Source organism: Schistosoma mansoni, chromosome W (assembly GCF_000237925.1).
Source record: "Schistosoma mansoni strain Puerto Rico chromosome W, complete genome".
Classification (NCBI taxonomy): domain Eukaryota; kingdom Metazoa; phylum Platyhelminthes; class Trematoda; order Strigeidida; family Schistosomatidae; genus Schistosoma; species Schistosoma mansoni.
In genome coordinates, this window is record NC_031502.1 from 29738425 (window position 1) to 29754031 (window position 15607).

At 31.5% G+C, this 15607-nt stretch overlaps 1 protein-coding gene across 1 annotated transcript; it reads right to left on the minus strand.

Moving 5' to 3' along the window:
• Positions 1-2362: 2362 nt before the first annotated feature.
• Smp_158290 (hypothetical protein) lies at positions 2363-10122 on the minus strand (the record flags this gene model as incomplete). Its single annotated transcript, XM_018789294.1, has 5 exons — positions 2363-3188; positions 3264-3366; positions 4876-5339; positions 6705-6857; positions 10048-10122. The coding sequence occupies 5 exons, from the start codon at positions 10120-10122 to the stop codon at positions 2988-2990; spliced, it is 996 nt and encodes a 331-aa protein (XP_018654752.1). The 3' UTR covers positions 2363-2987.
• Positions 10123-15607: the final 5485 nt, after the last annotated feature.

Here is a 15607-nt window from a genome sequence, read left to right on the forward strand (position 1 = left end):
TTTGCTCCGGGAACCTACAAAACTGAAGGTTTGTTTTGTAATTGTTATAATTATTGTTGTTAGAACGACTTTGGTCGATTATTTGTGAATTGCGAATAAACTTGGTATCTAATTTGGAGTTTTGGTTCTCTTGCCTACTTGGGTTCGTGATTTGCGAATATCGACGGCCAGTACTTCAATAGTTGGAACGGGCAAAAACTCATAATTGGACGTAACAATTAGCACTACTTAATTCACTCAACTCGTCCATTTTTTCGGTAAATTCGGGGCGTTCATATATAGGCAGTTAATATCTCCGTTTAGAAACTTGTGAGCTTCCTCTCCCTGTTTATCTGAATGAGCCTTATGTGAATGGACAAGCAACCTACCTACCCAGGGTTTCTTGAGTTGGTGACCACCGCCCCTTCTACGTTATTTCCTTGATCTTGACAGTTCACAAGTGGAATAGTGAGTTTCAATTAGCTAGTGTGCTTGATCCTTGCATCGTGTGGCTCGTCCGGATGTATGTGGATTCCAGTTGGTAACCGACGTCTGTCGGCACGATATGCTTCGCGGGTAGCAGCCTCCATTTGTGAGCAATGAGAAGAAATAGGGTATAATGTGTGGATGAATAATTAACACAAATCACGTGATTGAAATAAACTTTAAAAAGGCAGACAGAGTGATATGATATATAATGAAATGAGCTAAGATCGGCTTAAAATAATGATAAGACCTATTGTAGCTTCCAAACTAAATAAGTTTGGAATGATGAATAACTGTCTAGGTTAGTTTAGATACGCTTTACCGCTCAGTTGAAAAGCAATTGGGTAAGTGGCGATTCTAAATTTCACTATAAATTTAAATGTACATTATTACCCAAACAAATATTACTATCCAGTTATTCAATCAGTAATTGTCCAATCAGTAGTCAAATCTAAACTACATTAAATAGATAAGTTGACAAAGGATGCAAGAGAATTACCAAGTACAACAAATAAATGTTATTATATTTTTTCTGGATAGATCCCATTCAGATTGTTCAAAAGATTATATTTAATTTTGTTATAACATAGAGTGTTTCCAGTTTTAGAAGAGTGCTTCAACTCTTAATCAACAATGCACAATCCCAGTCTGCGTAAGCAACACAATCAAAAAAGGGACCGAATCAATATGGCTGCTACGATGACGAAGTATCAACTAAAGCAACATAGACGTAGTTTAGGAAAAACAGAAATTCAGTGAAGACGTGAGGAAAACAAAAACTACAATAAAATACAAATAGTACCACCACAAGTTGAATCAAAATATCAATAAAATGTACATCTGAAGAAATCGAGAGGAATAAATCACAACAGTGTGTAATCTATATAAGCCCATGCAAGTCAACAGCCACATGGGGTGAGAAACAGCCATTTGGGGCGAAACGCGATGTCAAACTGAATGTGAAAACAAACGCAGAAAATATGAAGCTAAACATTAGGTCATAATGTTTGCGTTGTTAAATTCATAATACTTCAGAATTCAAGTACCTAGACATTCATGACTTTGCTTTTGACGATTCGATATTAAAAGGTTGAGGTAGTAGTTTGATAAAGAGAAATTTTGACTGAATTTGTTCATATAAGTGGTCGTTAAATGTTGGAGATGAGTTTTAGTTCAGGTGGATATTTGTGGTAGTTGTGTTGTTTGCGCTAGGTGGTTTTGTAACGAAGATTTCGTCATCATTTTTGATATCAGAGCTTACTTCATATCATAGTTTAATATTTAGATATACGGTCTTTTGTCCCTATTTTCGGTGTTCCCGAATCACTATTTATTGAATTGAGTTGTAACAATTCGTGGAATATTGCTAACTCTATTTACATTTTCGTGGCACCATGGTGGTAAATGTTCATTCCTAAACAGCTTTAGTTGCATAAGTATCTTAATTTCAAAGTATTTTCTTTATTTTATAATACTGAAGTTTGCGGGCATCTGATGATGACCTATAAGAACAACAATAATTCATGTTATTCTACCCAAATTTTCCTTAATTCCCTCTTCGATGTATGGAATAGAAGAAGAGAAGGAGAAATATCAGAAACTAAGGAAAAGAAGAGAAAAAAGTTCGAAAGAAAAGACTTTAAGATAAGTCCTTAAGTCAAGCCATTGCTTTTTGTGATGGATCTAAATCAACCCCTCTTTATTTCCGAAATCCCCTATTTAAAATGTCTTGTACTTTAAAGTTGATTTAATTACCAATTCATTAACACATTTTATTTGTCGTTTGTCATAGATCCAGGACTACATTTTTTGATCAAACATTACTTATCCTTACTTGTATTTCGTACCTGTTATTTCAGACTATGTTTTATGAAAGAGAAAGTAAATTTTCACACTTCAAAAGTAAGTATATTTGATGATAATAGTGTAGTGCTAATATTAACCAAAACTAGTTCAATTTACCTGAACTTGATAAAATGTTCGTTTTTTTTATAAAAAAATTTAAAAAAATTATTTTTTTACTATGTTATCTTAATATAAACATACAAACAATAACAATCTTTACCAGAATTCTATTGTAATGAACAAGAACACCACTGCGGACAATCGAATGTGTCTAAACACAAAATTTCTAGAGTCACTTAGTCAAATCTGAGAACCAAACAACAAATGCTTAATTTGCTAAATATCAATCAAATGTTTCAAACTTGACTGTTCCTTTGCAAATGTCGATCAATCGTCTCAGACTTCACTGTTCCTTCATTTCTATACCAATCGCTTTCTGTAACCGTTCTTTCTTTCTCGACCTTCTGCTTCCAGACGTTCTATTCTTGACTCACGACATATACTATTTATGTCGATATAAGGAATACACACCACAGTACAATTTAAGGTAGATAGAACTAGATGAGCACAAATGAACTTATTATCATTTGTAATTTGTAATCAGTAGTCAATCGTTTACAAATGAATCATCAGTTAGTACAAACACCACAACTATACAGAACAAATATAACATTGTTTTATAATTTGCATAAAGGTAAATTATACCTATAATCAAAATAAGTAAAACGATGCATAGGATTGATATTTTGACTGATTCTTAAGTATTTCAATTCATTTTTAAGCACAGTTCTTGTTTCATTTGTTTTTCTTGCTTTACTAAATAAATTACTTAATGCAGCAGCCTCTTCTTCTTCTAATTCATTTAGTACTTTTGAGAGCTATAATATGAAAAAAAGTCAGGAAGTTAACTGGATTACTTTTAATAAAAAAAAACGAAAGAAAAGGAAACTTACGTTGATCAGCTTTTGTTTCTTCTTGTTGATTTCATTTAAACTCATTTGTGTATATTTTGTGTATTCATTATCCAGATCAAATTTCAGATTCCTAATGTTTACTCTGCAAATCAAAAGTATACTTTTATGCTAGATATTTCTAAGATACAAATCCAGTCAGTTTCAAAATATTTTATACCGTATAGTAAACAACTTCAGATAGCTTTTCTATCCCCGAAACTCCTTGATTATTTAGTGGTAAACATAAAATTTAAGGTTCTCCAGAAGGTATTAAATGATATGTACCTGACGATTACTTATCAGAGGGGTTTCGGCCATTTCTTCAAAAGTATCAAGTAAAAGTATTGAATAGTTCTTTCGTATATTACAGTTTTCAACTTTTTTTGTCAACTAATGATTGTGTTTAGTGCACAATAAAATGGTGATATTTTGTAGCAGTTTAAATAACATTGGTCAATTTGTTTTATTTTTCTACAAAAAACAATTTCAGAAATAAAGCTCAAGTATCAACGTACTGATAAATATTTGATGAGGTTGTTTCAGTGAATTAACGATTTTGATTGAGTAGGCTAGTATCATACTATTAGGGTTTTACGATTCTAAAAATTTATAAATAGAATGCCTATTAGTAACTTCAAATCACCGGAAAACAGTTGGACACATTTGGTAAAAGAGACGATTTCTTATGATTAGCTTCCTGGTTGTCAACACCTACCATAAAATAAACTTGAACATTACTGTGTTATGTCTTTTAATGGATAAGATTATGCTCTTAACCAAACATTAGGAAGTATTCAAAAATTCCATTTTGATGTCAATAGTAACTAGTGTGTCGATTAAAATTGTTCTATTCTCATTTCAAAAATGAAAACGATTGATTTACCAGCTTTTATTCAACGGTTTCACCTCTCTCTAGCGATTTCATTCACAAGATTGAACTTTTCTATAGAGATTTAAGTGTGAGTAGAGCAACGGTGTTATTACCTCTTACAAAACAAGCAAAAATACTGGGTTAGTCAATAAAAATATGCACATATACATATAATAATTAACGTCTAAAAACATAAATGTTTTTTCATACAAAATTTATGTTTTAATAAGTAAATAGGCAATGCGTCTGTAATGTAAGGTACTTTTAGGCATACAACACGACTAATCTTTTCGTCAATCTAATAAATGCTGTCAAAGAATGTATCTGAAGCTGGATTCTATGAATATATTACACGCTGCAGAATAAAGGACGTCAATGACCTGTTTTTCTTTGTTAAGTCATAGTAGTAGATATTCTTCAATGAGAGGAAAAAGTATCTACAACGAATGGCTTGTGTACTTAGCTTCATAAAATTAGGTGAACAGTAAAATATACATTAAATTGATCAGTCGTAATAACTTAGCTTTTAATCAGAGGGCGATTGTTTTTTATATCAAAAAATCTTCTGTACGAACTGTCTTTTGAATCGGCCTCTCCTCCAGATATAGTTTATCATTATATCATCAACAATATCTTTAACTTAAAAGTTTATAGACGGTGTTTTTTTAATAGTGTATTTATTCTATGAAGATTACTTTTTCCTTCATATAACCACTGTATTAAAATGAAAAACAAACTTACAGTAATGAATGTAAATCATTCTCTTTTGTGTTTAATTCAATTAGATTTAAAAATTGCATAGTTTTTAGTTGATTAAATTTATTCATCAATTGCTGCTCATGTATATGTAATGGATGATTTATACTGTAAGGATATTTTGTTAATTCATCCTGTCGCTTCGATTTATTCATTTCATCAACATTAACCTCATGAGATTCCCTATTAGAATAACGATCAAATGTTCGTTGAGCCATTTTACGATTACGTAATTTATTTTGGATGCATTTTATTTGGTCTTTACTTTTTGTACTTAATTGTGATTCAATAATTTGTTTTCTATAATGAAGCCAAGATTTTTCATTTATCCAGTTATTAGAAGTAGGATGTTGTATTGTTGCTTTTGAATTCATACTTACTTTCCATACTGGACGATTAGCTTCATTGCCGAATACAGTTTTATTGAATTCTTCACATGCATCTTCAACCTAAATAAAAAAATATAATTACAGGTTGACCGTATAAAAATGCTGTTTTATTTAAATTAATGTAAGTAATTTAGAATTTCTTAGGAAACATCTCTGTGTGTGGACAGTATGAAAAGTTTAAAATTTAATTTGGTTAATTGGATTAATCCAAATGTCGTGCGACCATTTCATTCATTTAGAATCCTGCTCATTACTGGTGTGACTTTGATACTTTAGTGCAAGGAGAGGAGTTGTTGAAATTACCTAATTGGGTGAACCGCATATTTAAAAAATCAATGGAAATGACTACTAAATTGTTAATTCTAAGTATCTGACTTGAAAATAATGAGGTTTAGTAAATAAGTAGTAGGATTACGCATTATTCATAATTAAAGTTTCCATGATTGTAACTTTTTCACTTTGTAATAAGAATCTTGAAAATTATTGTTTTGATTCAAAACATCTTTATCATAAATCAAATGAATAAATATATTAATAATGTTGGGATGACCCTGAAAATTTCTCGCAATAGACATGACAAGCTCAAGAAACATTATAGAGCATTTTATCCTATCAGCGTTTGATTAGGAGTTTTGCTAGAAATATCACGAAAATGAAAAGTCACATGTAGAGGTTCTGATTGGCTGATTACTACACTGCTACTATGTTTAATAGCATTCTAGAATTTTCAGGAAAACCCAAGGACTTCTAAAATACTATAAAAACCCTGTATTTTCTGTACATAAATGAACCTTTGGAGTAAAGTGCTTCCCACATATTTTGTGCCTTTTCTCTCGTGTTCAAGTCGCTGTGTAGTTCTAGCTTGGGGTTTACGAGACTAGCTTAGGATCCGAGTATAGCGTTCAATCAGCAAGACTTATCAAATAAACAGATTCAATCTGAAAATTTCTCTAAATGACCGGATAGTGATAAATTTAGTATAACGTTTTTTAACAAAGTATCCACACTTTTGGCCCTACTTTTGAATTCAATAATAGTTAACTGAAGTGTTCAAGAGATAATCGATTTTTAACTAGTAGGATATAATTTGGACAGAAAAGTAAATTACACTCTCATTATTTTCAAGAATTACTTTCTGTTATTTCATTTATTCAGTCTAACTAAACATCATGAATTCAGTGATTATTCATTACTGAAAAAATAACATCACACTATAATAATTGGTAGTAACAAGTCATCTTTGAATTCGCCGAAAAAAGAACTTTTTGTTGAACCAATATTTTTTATTTAGAAGTTAAATTATCAAGGAAAGATCACCAAGTATGCCCAGTAAATTACCAATGAAAAACACTTTTTCTATTTATTGAAGCGACGTTTCAAATAGATTCACTTCAATAGTCACAACATAAATATGATAAAACATACATGATAATGAGTTCGTAACAATTCCATTTTCCATTTACGATATTTCTGTTCATACAAATATTTTCGAATTGAAATCCATCCTCGTGTTGCTTTTAACCACTTTTCAATTTGCTTCAAATGAAGTGACTGAATTTCAAGGTCATCTTTCAATTGCTAAATAATTCATATTAAAAATAAACATTTCACGTATACAGTTTATAAATAAGGGATAATTCAACAAAATTACATTTCTCTAAACCTCCTTTTAACTAAGCTGGATCTTACTTGTTCGGTTATTTGCACACAACTATTTACGGATGTTAATCCTGATAAGTCTTGATGATTGAACGCTATACTCGGATCCTAAGCTAGTCTCGTAAACCCCAAGCTAGAACTACACAGCGACTTGAACACGAGAGAAAAGGCACAAAATATGTGGGAAGCACTTTACTCCAAAGGTTCATTTATGTACAGAAAATACAGGGTTTTTATAGTATTTTAGAAGTCCTTGGGTTTTCCTGAAAATTCTAGAATGCTATTAAACATAGTAGCAGTGTAGTAATCAGCCAATCAGAACCTCTACATGTGACTTTTCATTTTCGTGATATTTCTAGCAAAACTCCTAATCAAACGCTGATAGGATAAAATGCTCTATAATGTTTCTTGAGCTTGTCATGTCTATTGCGAGAAATTTTCAGGATCGCCCCAACAAATCCTAGTAAAACTTTTCAAAGTATTTGTTTGTGAGTATCCAAAACGTTGGTATTACTGATATACTCATGAAAACTTTAAGATCAAGTTTGTTTTGATTATTTTATAAGCGTTTTAATTATAACTCGAGAGAGTTAGGAAAACCAAGAGTAACATTCCTCTAAATGTTCCCTGATCCAGCTTATCCTATTTCGTTATGTTGAGGAAGGCCTTTTTTTAAACAAAATTGAGAAATGTAAGCAGACCTTTTGTCTTGATTAACATATTAATTTCATATTAAAAACACAGCTGTGAAACTATTGCGAACCAAGAAACTGTGGTTTTGTTCCAGTGATGATCAGTCTTAATCAGTATTCTGATTTATCGATTATAATTTATTATTATCATCAATGTTTATTTTTAAATAATTTCTATCTCAAGATTTATTGTGATTAAAATTAATAAAGCGTAAATGATGTCCAGAATGATAATGGAAACTTGCAATAAAACAATCGTGTTCAGAGATGGGATCATTAACATCCTACCTAGGATAGAGGTGAGCATTCTATTGGTGAAGAATCAGTCTAATTTGACCACCCCGTTGATGATAATTTATACTTAAAAGCTCTATCATCTTCATATCTATTGGCGTTCCTATTGACTTCTGTCTTGAATTGATATATAATCATGTTGGTATATAATTCCCATTTAAACATTAAAATGAAAACACGGAGTTCAGCGAAGGGATCTCTTTCCAACGAATTTATTATCAAGCTGTACAGTCGTATATATATGAAAATGTTTTATTAAAGTACTAATTCCGTGAGGAAATGTGAACACTAATAACCAAGATTATAATAAGATGATTAGAATGAATAAAATGTTTTGAATACAATAATTAAAGGTCATAGAGGTGTAAAATAAATAAGATAAATAAGATGATCTGATGAGTATTCATGAATAAAATAATGAGAATATAAAATATAAGTAAAGGGGAAATGGAGTAATAATAATAATAATAAAAGAATGATAATAATAATAATATTAAGGCCATGGTAACGATAATGATAAGACGTACTTCTTTTGTACTCATAGTTCTGGTTTGAGCTCATGGATGGTAAGAGCTTCGGCTATTTTTAGGAGTTGGATACGAAGAAATCTAGGTAGATTCGAATGAACCATATAAACAACCTTAAAATCAGACTGTGGATCCGCAGAATGATTACAGTCGATTAGGTGTTCAAGTATGGAGCTCTTAACTGCTTTCTTTTCACTCTTGTAGAACCAAACTGGGATATGTTCTCGTATCCGAGTTGAAAGCGAGCGCTGGCTACGGCCGATGTACCTTGCTCCACAAGAGCAGGTGAACTGGTAGATGCACATAGAGGCGACCAGACGCGGAAGCTTATCTTTGATGGATACAGAAAATAAGTTCTTGCTCGTGAAGGTGGTTCGTAGTTTAGCAGCATTAAAAGTCCTTTTTATCGTTGTTGTTAAACGATTTTTAATAACGTTTGATGTTCGATCACCTTTAAATTCCAGACTTATATAAAGTTTTTTCTTCGGCACTGAATAACTAGGTTTCCTGTTGACGCTACTTCTATTCATATTTTTCTCTATGAACCGGTCTGGGTAGCTGTTTTTCATCAAGGTTTTCTTAAGGAACGCGAGTTCTTCGTTAATGCATTCCGTACTACATATTCGATGTATACGATAACATAAAGTATGAATCACATTTCTCTTTCTGCTTAACGGAACCCAGCTATAGAAGTTAGTTAGTTGGCCATTCCATGTTAGCTTTCTAAAAATGGATCTTTTTAAAGAACCATTATTTCTTCTTACTAGACGTACATCGAGAAAAGGGATTGATTGGTCGGGTTCCCTTTCTAATGTGAAGTCTATGGAAGGGTGGCATGAATTAAAAGAGTGTAAGATATCATTTAAATCAATATTACTGTCACAAACGACAAATGTGCATCTACCAGTTCACCTGCTCTTGTGGAGCAAGGTACATCGGCCGTAGCCAGCGCTCGCTTTCAACTCGGATACGAGAACATATCCCGGTTTGGTTCTACAAAGGTGAAAAGAAAGCAGTTAAGAGCTCTATACTTGAACACCTAATCGACTGTAATCATTCTGCGGATCCACAGTCTGATTTTAAGGTTGTTTATATGGTTCGTTCGAATCTACCTAGATTTCTTCGTATCCAACTCCTAAAAATAGCCGAAGCTCTTACCATCCATGAGCTCAAACCAGAACTATGAGTACAAAAGAAGTACGTCTTATCATTATCGTTACCATGGCCTTAATATTATTATTATTATCATTCTTTTATTATTATTATTATTACTATTATTATTACTCCATTTCCCCTTTACTTATATTTTATATTCTCATGAATACTCATCAGATCATCTTATTTATTTTACACCTCTATGACCTTTAATTATTGTAACCAAAACATTTTATTCATTCTAATCATCTGATTATAATCTTGGTTATTAGTGTTCACATTTCCTCACGGAATTAGTACTTTAATAAAACATTTTCATATATATACGACTGTACAGCTTGATAATAAATTCGTTGGAAAGAGATCCCTTCGCTGAACTCCGTGTTTTCATTTTAATATAATCATGTGATTTTTTAAACTGATACTGAGTAATTAACATACTTGATTTGTATCGATACATTTACTAACAATAGACTGAGATGAGTGACAAGTTCGTAGAGATTGTCCACAATCCATAGAGTGTGCTTGGACTATAATTTTTACGTCTTTTTAATGGGGTTCGTATTCAAAGTGGTCTTCAGACTTGGTTCTGTAATTAAACCATCCAGTTTATGAACCATAGAATCGTCATAGATAATGAATACTCCTAGTTTACAAAAATATAATTCCTTTTTTTAAATGTAACATTGCTTACATTTATCTCTTCATTTAGATCGTTCACATTTGTTCGATATAGTTGATCGATCTTCTGCATTTGTATGCTATGACTTTCTTTATTTCTAATAAGATTCTGGAAATAAATAAAAGATTTTAAAAAGTAAGAACTGAGTTATAGTGAATAAATCTCATTTCACAAATCCTTAATTCAAAAATTAGACAATCGGATTCATATATTTGTCTGAAAGTTTAGTGGTTTTAAGCCAAATCTAGTTTGGTGTCTTGGACGTGCAATATTGAGAATTTTGAAACGGTCTACTATATCCCTTACAGCTTTCCAGTGGTTCACCAACGGATATCGTTTCAGGATATACATTATCTTCAAACTGAGTATATTTCGAAAAGCAGCGTATCTTAATGTTTACTTGTGACTTTTGGGCGAATGTGATAGCTGATTTGTTGGTAATTCATTTCGAAACTTCTTAGTGTTTTAGCAGCATGCATTTTAAAACAGTTAGTCCCTTTGATAAGTTTGAATAATGTAATAAGAAGACGAAGATTAATAGAACTATGTAATGAATTAACACAATACATCTCGAACAATCGGATCATACATGCTACATGCTATCATACATACATTTATATATGGAAAATAAATGGTCAACTAGACAAGTGGAAGGTAAGAAGAAACAAAGATGATAAAAAAATAATGTGAAAAGCAATATGAAACTCACCATGCTAGATAACAAAAGAATATTACCAGGGTCGTTTTAGGTTGAGAACGAACTGTTACAGAAAAAAATAAAATCAGATGACCTAATAAGAGTAGATGATAAACACCTATCTTCCTCTAGTGTTGAAACAGATCATAAGATTGATGTTACTTCAGACTTTGTAGTTTTGTACAAAGATTGTGTTATTTGACTATTTTGAGTTAAAATCTAGCGTCATTTAGCTGTCTTCGATTTATCATTAGATTTTGATGTTGATGAGTATTTTAGCAAAAATGAATCGGCGAAATATTATCCAACATAGCAATCAATATTTATTGATCATATTCTGTTGTATCCCGTGGAAAATTATGAATGGTAACTTTGAGGACTATTTATTGACCAATATGATATGTATATTTCCTATTGTATAATTGTTAAGTAACTAAACTATTCATATTTGTGTCCCTCTTATTAAAAGCTTTATTTTGACCCACAGACTATTATTATACGATTTACCATTGTTGAGTTATCCTCAGTCTATTAATTACTTTTCCCCCTATTCACAGCCACATTTGGCTGGATCTTGTACAAATGTTATTTTCTATTTTATGGTACGATGTGGTCAGTTTGTTTGGTATATAAACCCATTATGTTTGAGAATAATGATTCATATTGCAGAGGCTGTTATTGATGTTCTGGACTTAACTGGTTGAGCTAGGCAGAAAGCAGGACTGATAAGTACTCAAGACTGTTCATACGGCTTTTGTGTGTCATTGCTCTGATCAATAAATTCACTCCTCTCTAATTGGCGGGAATCAGTACGCTCATATATATTAACAGGGCACACACTCACTCGATATAACACATTCTATCTCCCTACAGATGGAGATCACAATGCCCAAGTGGAAGCTTTTCCACGGTAGTAATGTTGAATAAAATCCAAACTTTCATAACTAGTGATTTCTTGTTTAAGTAGGTGGAAAAGTTCGAAGTAAAGTTAACATGAAGGGATATACATCACCAAAAACTGAATGAAAATAAATTCGACTCAGTTATGTATAGATTTTATCATTAACTGTAAAAATGTTTCAGCATTTAAAAATATCCATTATGCTGATATTAGACGATTGTATTATAATGAAGCAGATTTATTGCTCAGATGAATAATCTTGATGGAATTGTGTTCTCTGAACTAGATGGTTTTATTTTATTCTCGTTTCTCGGAACTCTATCAACCCTTCACGTACCAGTGGACTTATCAGGTATTCTATAAGCTCTAAATCAATTCATTCTAATGAACTTGTTTGAACATTTTATACTATGAAGTAAATTTAATTTCGAAAAGCTGTTGACTATTGTATCTTGATGCATAAGTTTAATAAGGTAGAATATTGCTTGAAATAGTTTAATGCTGTGATTTTATCCACTTACAATTTTTATGATATCTACCGTTAATGGTAATATGGTGTAATATGCTACATTTTAAACAACCAAATTTATAACAGCTTTTCTCAAATGACATTGATAATTTCCAAAGTTGAATCCATGAGTTGATCTAAGTTAGACCACCATTGAAAATCTGTAAGCACTGGACTCCCATTTCGTCCTAGTATGGGATTACTACTGTGGTGTGTTACTGATGTCGACGGATGTAAGCAGTATGTATCGTCAGTCGATAGTGAAACGCCTGGCGGTAGAAGGTTAAGAAGATCAGAGAAAGGAGGACGAGAACAGAGAATGATTGGTGTGGAAACGAAAGAGTAATGAAGTCTGAAACGAGTGATTGACATTTTTCAAATGAACTATTTACTGTATGGCTCTCAAATTTTACTAAGATGTTCTGTAATTTTGTATTCAAGTACATTCGATTGTCGCCGCTTGTTTCTCTTTCACTACACTACTACTAAAATCTTCACAAATCCCCATACATTGATAATTGACTGACTAAGGCTAAATGGTAAAGTCATGAAGTTGAACATATTTACATAAATAAACTGTGCAATAACTTAACATCAAGATAATAATGAAACGATATTGTATAAAACTTACCTCTTCGATATCGTTTATTGCATTTGTTAAATCGTTTACTTGTTTTTGTGGTTCTTCACGTAAATCTTTAAATTTTTGTAACAACTTTTCCTGATCTGAGTCAGTACTCATCGATTCCTAATGGATGAAGTTTTAATGGAGAAGTTTAGTGTCATTCTTTTTTGGATATATTATAAAAAATAGTTGTTATATATAGAATGTATTAATGGTTTTAATAACAATCACAATGATAATAAGACATGTACTAGTAATATGTGTTTATTTGGCTAATAATACAGGGAATTTTAAGCGGTTATTTATTCAACGATACTTTGAGTCAGGGTCAGGTAATAGCTCGGAAACCATTCAAATCTAGGAACAGATGAATAGTTACTTTGATCTAGACGGATGCTACTAATAACTACTTGTCAAAGTCCCTGTCAAAATTTGACGCTATAAACTTTAGAAATTCTGTTGAGCAACCTGAACGTGTTTGTTGACCATTGTGTGTTTCTCACACCTTCGTGATTGAGATACTACGAATGTGTGAGTTCTTTAAATCATTCAGAATTACTTGATGTCTGTTCATTTCAGTTAGTTAGCTTTTCAAGATTTATTTTGATTGGTATCAGGTGTATGTAAAGCTTGACTATAGAACGTTGATTTGTTTTTTGAGTGCTTCATGAATAAAAATACGTTCTTTAAGATATATTTAGTTCCTCAAACTATCCGCGGTATAGATAAACTAAATAAGTATAATAAAATGATTAATTTACAGCGAATGACCTTTGAATATATTTTCTCTCAATTAATTAAAGATTAAATTAATTATTTACTAAATCATTATGTTAAAGTAGTATCTTGTCATTCCCTCATTTTATTTTGGAAATTTCACCATAATTAAGTTGCTTTTTTTAAAATGAAAGTTGACAAAAGACAACATTATCACTGTAATCGAAAATGCACATATCACTTACATGTATAGATATCAGCTAATAATTCTACCATGTTTTCTTAATGGATGATTTTGATAAGTAGTACAAATTTTGGTGTTGGTGATAATGTGATCCTTCATAACTATTTAGATTATTCCATTAAGAGAACAATAAAGAAACAAAAGGAGCAGATAAGATGGCAAAGAATCATTGTTGATGTTAAGTGTTAGGAATGAATGCGGATTATTAAAAGACAAAATACTTGAAAAGGTTCAATCGGAATAAATCTTATTAGTGATGTTGTGAATGTACAAAATGAATTACATCAGTCTGAGTGTTACTTAACCAATAATCTGACATTGAACAATAGGATATAAAGTGGATATTATAGGAAGAAACAGTAGGAAATGTATCAATTGCTAAATATATACATATATATCTTTGTTTCATTTATACTTAACAGAAATGTCACTATAGTGACAAGAGTTTGTTTATTATTACAGGAAATTCAGTTAAAACAAAGACAGTCAATATTTACTTATTCCCCCCTCCCATCATATTCAACAGACTGTAGGAAGATTTGTTTTAATGCTTAATATAAGTATAGATTTCGTAAATCTTGATAGAAAAGTCATTTCTTTAAAGAATATTAACAACCAATAAAAAATCGGCTAACATCCAGTGAAATAATCAATTAACTGTAATTGCATATAGTTAATTGTGGTATTTTCCATAACTTCTTTGATTTATGCAACACATTACTGTTTCCATAGTTGAAAGCGTGAGTCAATTGAAGCTAGCTGTTTGTTTGAATATAACTTTTCACTTTATAAAGCATATTATTATGTATGTAAACACTATTTATATAAGTTGAAAGTCATCAATAATAAGCAGTAACCCTGTCGATATATATTAGTATAAAAGATTATTGACAATATAAAAAGCATCCATACTGAAATTGTAAGTCAGTTATTTCATATCTCTAATATTAGTATTAAAGGAATAGCATAACAAAAACTAATTAATACTAGTCATTAGGTTGTATTTAAGAGATCGTCCTTAGTTTGTTTGTGGTTTCGTATTGCGGGTATATTTTGGTATATACATCCAAATAAATGTATAAATATATGTATTCAAAATTGTATAGAATATTTAAAGTTGACTTAATCTATCTTAATATTCATAATAGGTGATCACTTTGTGAGATCGGGGGTTTGAATTAGATAAGCATTTAGCTAAACAGATAAAGTGATGTATTATTGGTTAGTAACGCATAAAATCTACTCATAATAAATACAGCAATAATCACATGAACACTAAACTAATAAAAGTCAGAGTTGTAAAAGTACTGGTGGGAAATATGGAAAAGTGACAAATTGGCTGATGAGGCTATCAGCTCTAATCTACTGAGGTGGTTGACTCATTTTACTGAAGCCTAACCACCACCGCCCCGGATGCTTTGTAGAAACTAACATAGAATTAAATTAGACAGATATCTGAGGTACAGGCAAACGCGGACGCGAAATCGGTTCGTAGGTTGATTGTTTATTGGTCTAATCCACATAATGACGTGGAGAAATCCTGGTTGGGATCGACGAGAAAATCGCCACAGACATTTAAAAGCCTTTCAGTGAGTCAGTCAGAGACAAGTCTCATATACACAGCTGC